This window comes from Callospermophilus lateralis, chromosome 6, assembly GCF_048772815.1.
Source record: "Callospermophilus lateralis isolate mCalLat2 chromosome 6, mCalLat2.hap1, whole genome shotgun sequence".
Taxonomy (NCBI): domain Eukaryota; kingdom Metazoa; phylum Chordata; class Mammalia; order Rodentia; family Sciuridae; genus Callospermophilus; species Callospermophilus lateralis.
The window spans coordinates 78,301,044-78,313,858 of record NC_135310.1 but is presented as its reverse complement, the minus strand read 5'-3'; the positions used below and the strand labels follow the sequence as shown (position 1 = coordinate 78,313,858).

Sequence of the window (12,815 nt, the reverse complement as noted above, 5' to 3'; positions counted from 1 at the left end):
GGTATTACACTAAAAGGAAAAACTACTCAGAGGACAAACCAAGTCAGATAAGTTCCAAAAATAAACAAAAATGGCTGTGAATACAAATCATGTCTCCATAATAACCCTGAATGTTAATGGCCTAAACTCACCAATCAAAAGACACAGACTAGCAGACTGAATTAAAAAAAATTATATTAACAAGGATATTTATCTTAGGATAATAAGCAAACTACTGCTTCAAAAGCCACCTGCTTTAAAAGCTAAGTACTGTTTAAAGACAAAAAGAAATAAAAACATGGCTCATTCATCTCTTAAGTATTTATTTAATGTCCACTGAACAAAATATTCTACTAAATATTATAATCCCTGCTCTGTGACAATCAAAATAAATGAACAAGAAAAAAATGAGAGTTCAGTAAATACAAAATTATTTAGTTCAAAAGTGTTACATGACAATAGGACTAAAATGATTAGGAAAGGTTTCTTAAAATAAATCATTATTAACTAACGACATTTTAATTATAGGAATTACACACAAAAAGGAAAAAAATTGAGAGAATCAGCAAATATATTTTAAATAGAAGGCTATGTTGGGAAATTAATGAGATAAATTTGGAGAAGACAGTAAAACTAATTGATAGACTGACTTTACAGTCAAAATAATAGGACATAATAACATATTAGGAATACTTGGATAACAGAAAGAAAATGTGAAAAAAATGCTAACTAATGTTCATAATTCTTCCATACCTATACCATGATAATGGAAATAAAACCAGAAAAATCACTGTTACCAATGTACAGTGATGAAGATCTGTGTTGGTTTGGTTGAGGAAGCCTTTCCATATCCAAGTACCAGGCTGAACTGTTAGAGGAAAGTTACAATGCTCAGGGATAGTGTCTCTTGGAAAAAAAGTCAGCACCAAAAAAAGGGGAAAAAAATAGTTTCTGGACTACTAACAAACTTTAAGGCATCTTGAGTGTATGGAAAATCAAGAAGGTGCCATTTCTCTGGTTTCAATGGTACATGTTAGGAAATACCATTACTTCCATGAGGCACCACATCAATGTCCTGGGACTGAATGAAAGGTATAAATGTTGTTATATTAATTGCCCCAAAGCTGGTGAACTAGATTTTGAGTCCAACTTGACATAACACGGATAGAAAAACTTCCACTACAAATTTTAAAAATGTGTCCTTTTTTTTAGATTATTAATATATTTCTTTGTAATGATAAGAGCCAACTGTCTGCCAGATACTGATGAAAGCATTTTACTTGTAATGCTCAAAACAATATTTTTTCTGACATTTATATGACTGTTATAACCCATATAATATTTTGGAAAACTTGATTTACTGATTTTATTGTTTTTGTACACTATGACTTCCTCTCTTCAGATTTTTATTTTTCCCATATTTTTATTCATGCATTATTGTTGTACATAATGGTGGAATTTGTCATTACATATTCATATATGCACACAATATAACAATATAATTTAGCAATGTCATTCCCCAGTATTTCCCCTTTTCCTCCCCCAAAATATGTTCTTAATATATTAATGCTGCACCTTTTTACCTTTTGTGGGAGTTCTTTGTGATAATACAATTCTGAAGAAAGTACTATTACAGGAAAATAGGAGTCAAAATGGTTTTAATAGCATAAATTCCTAACAAAAACATAGTAAAGGTATAATTACTCTTGCTTGGGAGTGCTTATTTCACCTACCTAGTCTTAACAGACACTCTCATCCAGGACTTCAAAAAAATAAAACAGATTATGTTACTTAATGTGGTCTTATTAAGTGTCAACCCATAATTTGGTCATAAATTTCAATAGGCAGGTAGGTAACACATGAAAGTCACAAATTGTTTTGTCACATCAAATTTTATCTTTGTTCTACTGAAAATAGGCCCCAACCTGCAGAACAATTAAAAAAAAAAAAAAAAAAAAAAAAAAAGGAAAAAGAATTAAACTGGAAAATTTGTTTTGAGGAAAAAAATAAGCAGAAATCATTTTAAAAGTCATACTATATGACCATAAATACTAAACAATCATAGATTTGAAAAACCTGCCTGTCACCACAAAATTTTAAAACTCACTATAATTTATTAATAAATCACAAGTCTTCAAGCCATAGTAGTGATCAACAAATTGCCAGCATCATGACTGGGGGTTAAAGCTGAGGTCCAATGCTTAAGGAAGAAGTGTATTCTACAAAGAGACAACCAAAATAACTACGCAGACCTCCGGTGCTGACCCATGGCATTTTCAATGTACTGATTAAATAGGAAATGTCAGAACTACACACATAGGAATACAAAAGGAAAAATCCAGACAAACCTGGCTATCAAATAACAATGTGACTGCTGAGTATGGAAATGATCAATTCTGAGTTACTTTCATTTAAGAGTTATCTTGGGTGTTTATACTACATTACCAATGAAGAAAAAGGAAATGTTAATAAGATTTGAAGATTCTGAATAGAGCATGACAAAGTCTTATTAAAAAAAAAAAAAAAAAAAAAAAAACTCCCAAAAGGCTTGATTTGGAAAAAAAATAAAATAAAATAAAGAAGAAGAAATTTTTTAAAAAAGAAATTTTTAAAAAGGAATGGCTTCACCCAAGCCCCCTGCTAGGAAGGGCTTTTCTATCAAGCCATGCCATGCCAAGGTTCCAAAGCAGAAGCCACCCATCAGGCATTCCCAGACTCAGAACCTTGTCACTCCAGAAACGGAGAGGCCTTGGAATCTAGATGCTTAATGTGATCCAAGGCACTCAGATCCCATTTCCATCTAGGCCGGACCAGCCTGGATCCGCAGTAGGCTCCAAGGATTGCCGCACTGAGTGGAACCCGTAGAGGTGGGGGGCACACCGTGGCTGACCTAGCAGTCCGCCTGCCACCTTCTTGGTAACACCCAACTCGCACCTTCCTAGGTTGGGATAGGGCTCAAGAAGAACAGCCAGAAAGTTGCAAGTTACACCTTTTCCCCGTTTCCCGGGACGGGATGCGGAGGACCGCCCAGCCACCACACCCTGCGGCTCCGACCTGGCGGGGCGCTCCCGTCCGCGGAGCCGGCACCCAGGCCCACCGCCCCGCCGTCCACGATCGTCTTCCCGGGGAGCCTGCGGAGGGCGAGGCCCTGCTGCGGGACCACCCAAGCGACGGGCGCTGTCGGCTTACCTTGTTGAGGTGGGGGTTCCGCGTCAGCAGGTAGCCGCGCTGGTGGGTGTGGCGGCGGCGGGGGACAGTGGGCTCCATGGCTGGCGCGGGGCTGGGCAGTGGGGTCTGGCCGGAGCGCAGGGCAGGCGACGAGTGCTGCTGAGGCGCCGGCGCGGAATGCGGCGGCTACGGTGGCGGCCGCGCGGGGAAAGGCCTCGCGGCCGGGGGCGGGCGTGGGTGGCGAGAGGGGGTGGACGCGGCGGGAGGAGCCCGCGCGAAGCCGTGTGCCCGGCCGGGCGGCCTGCGAGAAGCGCTGAGTCATGGCAGGAGATCAGCCCAGCGGACGTGCGAGGAGGAGGAGGAGGAGGAGGAGAAGGAGGAAAACCTGGGCGCTGGCGGTGTCGCAGGGACTTGGGGGCAGGTGGCCGCGGGCCAGGCAAACCCCAAGGACTCTCACCAGGGGCTCCCAGCCACACTGTGGCCCGCGTCTGTGGGACGTCCCCAGTGCTGACACCACCACCCCCGCCCCCCGGGCTCCCCTGCGACCCCGGTGGGGCAGCCCGCCAAGCCCCATCCACCTTGGAAGATGGGAGGGGCACAGGGCTGCTAACCAAGACCTGACCTGAGAGTCTGCCTTTCTATTCCTCTCTAGTCTTTGGGAAGCTCGCTCTGCAGGACCATCCTGGATACCAGCCATGCCCAGGGGCCTGAGGCAGGAGGGAATCAACCTTGACCTAGAAAGCCTAGCCTGCGTGGAACTGGGAGAAAGGGAGAACAGGAGAGCATGAGCCGACACCGTGTCCGTTTCTGTAAAGTATCCAATGGGAATTTTATTTGCTTTTAAAAGACAGGAAAAGTGTTAGGGTGCAAAGGTCCAATGAATAGTCATTTGTCTTGTGCATAATTTCCCTGCGAGTTCTAGAAGCCAGGATGTTCAAGAACCACTGCTCTCTGAATAACCATGGGGAACTCGATCTTTCAGTGCTTCAGTGTCTTTGATAAACAAGGACATCAGGATATATGATCTTCCAGCGCTAAAATCTTGTTACTGTATTATTGATATTTGTACTTGAAGGTTCAAAGACTGGAAGAGTAGTCAGGTCCAAGTCAGCATAAAAGGAGAGTTTGTCTGATCATCACCAACAATAACACTGTATAATAACAGCAAACACTAAAGCTTTCTGATGCCCTGATTTTCTTTTCAGTGGATAGGATGATTAGCTGCTGCACCTTTCATCTCTACCTACTGATATTACAAAAGATAGTTTCGGGGATTATTTGTTGGTTTTGTATTTCCATAAACTAGACACACTTCCAATCCCAGTGTCCTTTTTTGTTCTCAATTATGTTTCCTTACCTTATAAGAAAAATTTGTACAATAATTGGGTTTTGGCTATACTTACATTAAAAAGCTTTCTTGGCTTAGTTTTTGAACCTTCTAGAATCAGTTGTTTTCATAGAGAACATTTTATGGGCATCACAAAGTTCTTTAAAAACATTCCTTCCATTTAAATGACACCTTGTGAATGACATTTAAATGACATTTGTGAATTCTATAATCCATAAATAATTAACCCTGCATCATCTGACAAGAAGGTATGCTTTACAAAACGCACTCTCATAATTAACTGAGGCACATTGCAATTAAAAGTGCTTTGTGTGAGACGAAAACAGATAAATAGTAGGCCTGGAAGCCAGATTCAAGATGTTTAAGGAGAAACAAAAATGTTAGTACAACAGAACCTTATTATAATGAAGCTCTTATTAAGTAAATTTAGATATATCACCTGTCTTCTGTTTCTGGGTTTTAATATCTACAGCTGATTTATATGGTAATCCACGAAGAATATATGGTCCTTTTCTCCAGGCCAGTATTACAAAGAGATTACAAAAACTTGCTAGTACAGATAAAGTTCACATTTTTCACTTGTATGTTTACTTTTCTTCTTAACAGATCTCCAGTCATCTTGAGTGATAAGCTAAAGGATCCATTTTGTACATGCATATGTGTTTCAAATACTGGGAAGAACCTGTTTTCTCACATAAATATTAACTAGAATACCAAGTTTTTCAATCTTTTGTGAGATTAGGTTTTGTCGCCAAAAATACATAGGAAACAAGTTGTACACAAAAAAATACTCTTTTTCTTTCATTTGCCTTGTAAGAAACTGATTGTGCAGTTATTTTGCACATAACTGGTAATATTAAGAATAAGTGCTAGAGCTGGTCATGTTGGCAAATGCCTGTAATCGTAGCAACTGGGGAGACTAAGGCAGGAGGATTGCAAGTCCAAGGTCAGCTTCAACAATCTAGCAAGGCTCTAAGCAACTTAGCAAAACTCTATATCAAAATAGTAGAAAGGGTTGAGTATGTAGTTCAGTGGTAGAGTGCCTCTGGATTCAATCTCCAGTATCAAAAAATAAAAATTAAAAAAAAAAAAAAACCTGTAACCTGAAGATGACAAACACTTGTAATCTCAGCTACTAAGGAGGCTGAGGTAGGAGGACTGCAAGTTCAAGGCCAGGCCAACTAGGGCAATTTAGTGAGACCCTGTCTGAAAATGAAATTTTAAAAGGGCTGGAGTATAGCTTAGTGGCAGAACAGTTGCCTACCATGATGGAGGCCCTAGTTTCAATTCTTAGTACCACAAAAATAAACAAACAGATAGATAGATAAGTGGTATCCATGCTGGAGATGTATCTCGGTGGTAAAGTGCTTAGTGATCATGCCTGTTGCCCTAAATTTAATACCTAGCACTGTGGGAAAAAAGAATGGGTATACTTCACAAAATACAGAACTAGAACCTATTGGTTTTTGTTGCACAGTTGAGAATTTATCAAAAAACAGATTTTTCATTGGCAAACTACAGCAATATAGCCACCTCAATGTTTATAGCAGCACAATTCACAATAGCTAAATTATGGTATTAACTCAGGTGCTCATCAATAGATAAATCAATTAAAAATTGTAGTATATATACACAATGGAGTATTAAGACATAAATAAGAATGAAATTATGATATTTGCTGGTAAATGGATGGAAATTGAAAATATCATGCTAAGTGAAATAAGCCAAAACTCAGAAACTCAAAGGTCAAATTTTTTCTGTCATATGCAGAAGCTACAGTAAAATAAAGGAAAGGGGGAGGGAAGAATAGGATATCATAAAGATAAAGGGAAGATCAGTAATGTAGAATAAGGAAATTGAGAGGCAGGGTGGAAGGATTCGAAAGGGCAAGCAACTTAGTGAGATCCGTCTCAAAATAAAATGTGCTGGGAGATGTAGCTCAGTTATAAAGTACCCCTGGTTCAATCTCCACCACAAAAAAAAAAAAAATTTCACAAAGTCCCATTTGACAACATGATACATACAATAAAACTATAAATAAGTAAGACTACATTTTAAACAAAACTTCTGGAGCAGATGTTCAAATAAGTATTATACTTTAAAATAGGCCAAATTGATGGAAGAATTTTGCACAAATTTCTAACACTGCTGCCATTATTTGAGTATTTTTCAGTTCCTTTTTTGGAATTACTTCTTTTTCACTCTGGGTAAACACTGTAAGAGTATTATATTTGTGTCAAATCTACAGGTAGCAGGAATTCGAACTTCAACACAACCTTCTGGAGGATAGTTGAATTCATAACAAGTATGAAGTCTGGAATCAGGCTGACTAGCTCTGTGACTTTGGGAATCTTATTCTCTTTGGGCCTCAGCTTCCTGTTTGAAAAAATGGGGATAATAATAGTACCTGCATTTTAAAGTTGCTAGGGGAGTCAAATCAGGTGATATTTGTGGATTTATTCAGTAAATATTTACTGATTACCTATGATATGCCAACCCCTGATCTAGGCCCTAAAATAATAAGAATAATAGATGTTCCTTGACATCTAGAAATTCTATCCTATTGAGACAATAAATAATCTATAACTATATCTTACATGACTCAATATATGCAAAGCACTTAGAACAGTGCCTATCAGATAGTAAGCACTCAGAAGATGTTACTCTTTTCCTTCAAGACCTACTTCCTCAGGTCAGTGAAAAATTTGTGGAAAATTGAAAAGAAAAAAAAAAAAAAGATATAGTTCCACAAGTCTGGAGCTATAGCTCAGTGATAGAACTCTTGTCTAGCAACCAAACCCTAAGTTCTATCCTAGCACCAGAAAAAAAAAAAAAAAAAAAAAAGTGTAAAATACAAGATGTAGTTCATCTTATGAAGCCATCTGCCATTCTCTCACATAGTTATTTATCACTTAATTTATTCAAAAGCCTATTGAACACTTACCATATGGTAAACCACAGTCATAGGTCTATGGAAAGAAACAGCCAATACACAAGTAAAGAAGTAGATAATTACAAAATCTGAACTGTGAAAGAAATCAGTGTGCACTTCAGCCATCTGCATCATGGAAACTAATTTCTAAATATTTATAATGCTTTTAAATTGTATTTTTCATAATTATTGGCATTCTTTGAATCTAACTAATTAAAAATATCTCTGAAAGACAGGTGTAGTTTTTTCAGGTAAAACTACAGGATAGTATCAATAATGCTTTATTTACACTTTTAAACCTTTGTCCCCTAATGGGGATATTCCTAGAAATATTCTGTCAACATTGAAAGGGAAAACACTTGTTTAGACAAGTAATAATTGATATATGTGTCAAAGACACATTAAAAGTAATAGTTTAAAATACAGACTCTAGAATCAGACTTCCTAGACTCCTATTCCAGTTTTGTCACTTTCAACTCTACTTAGTTCTGGCCCAGATTTTCTCATGTAGTTGCTGTTAAAGAGTTGTTGGCACACACCTACCTATAATGCCCAGCTACTCAGGAACTGAGTCCAGGAATTCAGGCCAGCTTGGGGAACTAGCCAGATACTTTCTAAATAAATAAAAAAATAGTGTCTGGGATTGAAAAAAGGGGTAACTGGCTAGAGTAGCTGAAGTTGTTCAGTCACCACATACCCCACCCCATCTCACTCTCTCACTCTCCCTCAGTGCATGTGTGTTTCACTCTCTGGTTTCTATCTCTTTTCATATACTCTAAGGATTCTCCATGTATAGTCTTTCATTATGTGCTAGTGCAGTTTCCTCCTAGCGTGCCAACCTCAGGACAAACTCTTTATATGGCACCTGCAGGCTTCCAGAGCAAAATAATCCAGGGAATGGGGTAGAAAGTACTTGTTCCTTTAGATGACCTAGCCTTGGAAGTCACATATTGTCCCTTTTCCCATACTAACTTGATCTAAATTGTCACAAAAGCCTGTCTCAGTGAAAGGAGTATCAGAGTCCCACTGAGAGAAGAGCTTGAGTTATGGAGAATCTGTTGCAGCCTTTTGGAATACACAGTCTTGAAACAGAAATGTGAAGAGATCTATTTAACTGCTAGCTCTCATCACTTTTATATCACTAACTTATCTGAAGTATGTGGTGGGTGGCACACTTGACATAGACAGATTACTGACACTAATATAAAATGTGCATGAGTAAACAAGTCTAAAAGGACTTACTCCAGAAAAGTATTGTAAAGAATATCAACATACATTATATACAAACAGAGATATGAAAAATTGTGGTATATGTGTGTATTAAGAATTGTAACGCAAAAAAAGAGTACATGTATAATGGCATAATTTGGCATGAACATATATACAGAGTTATGAAAAATTGTGCTGTATATGTGTAATGAGGAGTGTAATGCATTCCACTATTGTCGTGTATTTTAAAAATAAATAAATAAATAGAATATGTGTCAACTGGGCAAGGTGGTATATGCCTATAATCCCAGCATCTAGGGATACTGAGACAGGAAGATCACAAGTTCAAAACCAGCCTCAGCAATTTATCAAGGCCCTAAGCAATTAAGTGAGACCCTGTCTCTACATTAAAAATTTAAAGGGCTGGGGATGTAGCTCAGTGATAAAGCACCCCTAGGTTCAATCCCTGGTACAAAAAAAAAAAAAAAAGGAGAGAGAGCATGTATAATTCAGTTTAGATCAGGCTTAAAACCTTATTACATCTTTAATGTGTCAGCTGTTAGAACTTATGGCAATTCTTAGTATAAAGAGATTTCAAAGTACCTTTCGTTTTCAATGTGACTTAATAATTTCCTTTAATAATTTGAAATCAGCATATTCCTAGAAAAATATCTTAGTGTTCCACCAAAAGATTGAATTATGCATAATACACTATTCTGCAATGTATCTTAACTAGGAGATTACTAAAGCAGACTAGTTGCACAGAATGCTAGTGAGAAACAGTGAAAGAATTACATATTTGAAACAAAAGACATTTGAACCTGTTGGAACTATGTAGTTGGGGCATGGTGGCTCATTCCTGTAATCCCACTGCTCAGCAGGCTGAGGCAAGAGGACCATGAGTTCCAAGCCAGCCTCAGTAACTTAGCAAGGCCCTAAGAAACTTAGCAAAACCCCATCTCTAAATAAAATTCATAAAAAAGGGCTGGGGATGTGGCTTAGTGGTTAAGTGACCCTGGGTTCAATATCCAGTACAAAAAAAAGAGAATGTTGTATTAAAAATATGACTAGACCCTGAATAATTAACGAGTAGCAAACTTTTATTCGGAAAATAATATGCTCCAAGACTGTTCATAGTGTGGTTTATTGTGTAGATCCTTAATGTGTAAAGTTTGTATAAAGAATATATTCTACTTTAATATTCAAGAACAGAACACTTTTAAAATTTTGGAACATACTCAGGGAAAGGATATAATCAAAACAGTACTCTAATGCTGTGCATGCTGGTACACACCTGTGGTAGCAGCTCTACTCAGGAGACTGTCACAAGGATCACTTAAAACAAGGAGTTCAAGACCAGCCTGAGCAACATAGTAAGAGCCCTTTCCCAAAATAAATAAGTAAGTAAGTAAACAAACAAATAAATAAATTCTAAAAAATTTAAGATATTACAATTTTTTCTCTTTTGTTCCGAAAATAATTTGAGATCATGATTCAGCATTATAGTTTAATAGACTCCTGCAGTATGGATACTTTAAAACCTCTGACTGTTTGCCAGTGGGCATGAAACCCAACCACATACTGCGACTCTGAGATGGGGAGGATAAGTTTCATAATGCCTTACTCTGCCAAACACCTGTGCAGATCCACCCTGCTCTTCTTACTTTGAAATAACCAGATTAAATAAACAAAAAATGATCTAAAGTTAAAAATACTTTGCATAAATTTTAACCCTTTTCATGACAATATAGACCAAATTTCTCATTTAAGCACCCACACTCACCTAAATAACAGATTATCGTATAATTTAATTAACAAATGATTTTTAATTACAACATGATGCTAACAGTAATCTTTAAATAATACATTCTGTGGCTTTTTACTTCACAGTATCTACCTATTTTGAAAATACATTAGAGAAAATGCACATTAAAGATGATTTATTTTCAATTGTAGTTTTTAGACACAAAACAATAATGGTTTAAAAAGCTTATATAGATTTCTCCTTGGAATAAGTAACTAATTGTCGATTTAAAATTGAAATTTGCCTTCTTTTTTCAAATAGATATTATAAAATAATAAATCAAAACACTGCATAAAGTAAAAAATTAGCCTTTTCAAGTTGTTTTATTTAGTCTAAATAATCTTAAAAGATGGAATATTCTTTGTTTTGGAAATTAACTCAGAACACATGGGCTTTGTTAGTTCAAAGTGCATGAGCAATAACTAGTGATTAGCATCTACTGACCTGCCAGAAATATAAGTAAACCAGTATTAAACACCAACTATCAATCTGCAGTGTCACCAGAAACTTGGCATTTTAAATCCAGTTCTAAGCAGAAGCTCCTAACATAATGGCAGAGCTCCAGACCTTCTGGTGTATGGGCAAGGGAGAATATGTGCATGAAACGCTGTACTTAGGAGAGTTATACAAGAGATTCATTCATGACAGATGAAGAGACCTGAGAGAAGGCACGTAGGCCAGAGTAGAATTTTGGAGTCTTAAAATAAATTTTGTCATAATGAAAGCAGCAGGACTAAACTGTTCTCTGAAAGACATGGTTTAATTTCTGAAGGGAATTTGGGAAATCTCTGGGCAGAAATGGGAAAAAGACATATAGATTTGGTAAGAAAGTTATTAAGTTTCTCTGGGAATTTGAAAGTAAGTAGGCTTTGGGTATTAGTTTTTCACATAAATCTATTTAGTTATTCAAGACTTCCAAAGTGGACTGGAGGTTATATTGATATTGGATTCTCTATATGCAATTATTTACTTTCAAGCTGTTCATATTTGGGTTTGGAGACAAGCATCCCTTGCTGGAACCATATGCAAACAAATTCAAGTAGACAGCTAACACTTGCCCTGGGTTCACCCTACCCCCATCATCCTACCCCATAGGTGATTTGTCATCTGTGGCTAGTGGTACAGAAAAGCAGGCTCCCCAGTGCATTTCCTTCTCCTTTCACTATGGAAGTTGCTCTATCTTATAGTTAAATTGAGCTGTGGAGAGACCTAAGATCATTATATCCCCACTATGACCTTAGTGTGGTGCAAAACAAGGGCAAGGCAAGAATTAAGTTTTATGAGGTGAGCCAGAACTCTACAAAAAGACATTAAAGAATCTCCATGCACTCTGTCTTCATTCCTTACCATTCCTTTATTCATAAAGTCTACACACACACACACATAAACAAATATTCTACATGCTAGTTATGTCAAAACCAGTAATTATTGTTGTGAATCTAAATATAAAATTATTTTATCATCATAATTGTAAGGATTTTTCCCAGTTATCACCTTTTTCCTCATTTAATTCATTTAATGAAATCAACTGTCAGTTTTAATAAGAAATTGCTAATACTTCTCCCCATGCAACCTATTAAAATGAAATAGAGTGGAATGCTACAAAGAAAACCTTAGGCAGAAAAAAAGCATTGTTAGAGAACCAAGAGATCAGATAATTTTTTCAAATTGAGGCAACTAAATCTTGGTGAGTGTGGTTTTGCTGGAAATATGCTACTCTGACAAAGAAATACTACTGTTTAACTGACATGTACCTTGAAGGCTATTGTAGTAACCCCTAAAATGTCAGTTTTCCTGGCAGTAGATAAAATAGGGCCTTGATGTATTAGTTATCCACTAATGTGTAAAAATGAATACATGTCTCAGTGACTTAAAATAATGACTTTTTTCCTTTTTTTGTACTTTTTTGAATAATTTGTTTATTGATTGATAGATAATTTGGTGGTATCAGGAATTGGACCCAGAACCTCATGTGTACTACCTCTGAACTATTGGCCTAATAACAATATTTTTCTTTCAGTTTTTGTGGGTAAGGAATCCAGAGGCATCTTTGCTGGATACCCTGGCTCAGAGACTCTCTTAAGGCTGAAGTCAAGGTCATAACAAGGGCTGCCTTCATCTCAAGACTTGGTAAGAGAGGGTCAGATTCCAAGCTCTCCCTTATGGATATTGTCAGGATTCAGTTGCCTCACCATGTGGTCCATAGGACAGAGCCAATATGGCAACTTGCTTCACTAAGAAAAGCAGTCAAGCAAGACGAGCAAGAGCAAGAGATAAAAACAGAGAGAAACAAGCAAAATACAAGTTAAGGTCTTTTATAACCTAATTTCAGAAGTGATATCCCATCACTTTTGCCATATTCTGTTAGTTAGACA

At 37.2% G+C, this 12,815-nt stretch overlaps 2 protein-coding genes across 3 annotated transcripts in view; one reads left to right on the top strand and one right to left on the bottom strand.

Annotated features, from left to right (window-relative positions):
* Positions 1-3,641, bottom strand: part of Me1 (malic enzyme 1) — a 150,861-nt gene extending 147,220 nt beyond the window's left edge. The window contains exon 1 of the mRNA XM_076858461.2: positions 3,169-3,641. Within this exon, the coding sequence (XP_076714576.1) occupies positions 3,169-3,246 (78 nt within the window). The 5' untranslated portion in view covers positions 3,247-3,641. The remainder of the gene's footprint in view (positions 1-3,168) is intronic.
* Prss35 (serine protease 35) overlaps positions 3,377-12,815 on the top strand; it is a 64,394-nt gene continuing 54,955 nt past the window's right edge. For both annotated transcript variants that reach the window (XR_013091624.2, XM_076858460.2), the window contains exons 1-2: positions 3,377-3,568; positions 3,800-3,956. The gene's annotated coding sequence lies outside the window, so the exon portion shown is untranslated. The remainder of the gene's footprint in view (positions 3,569-3,799; positions 3,957-12,815) is intronic.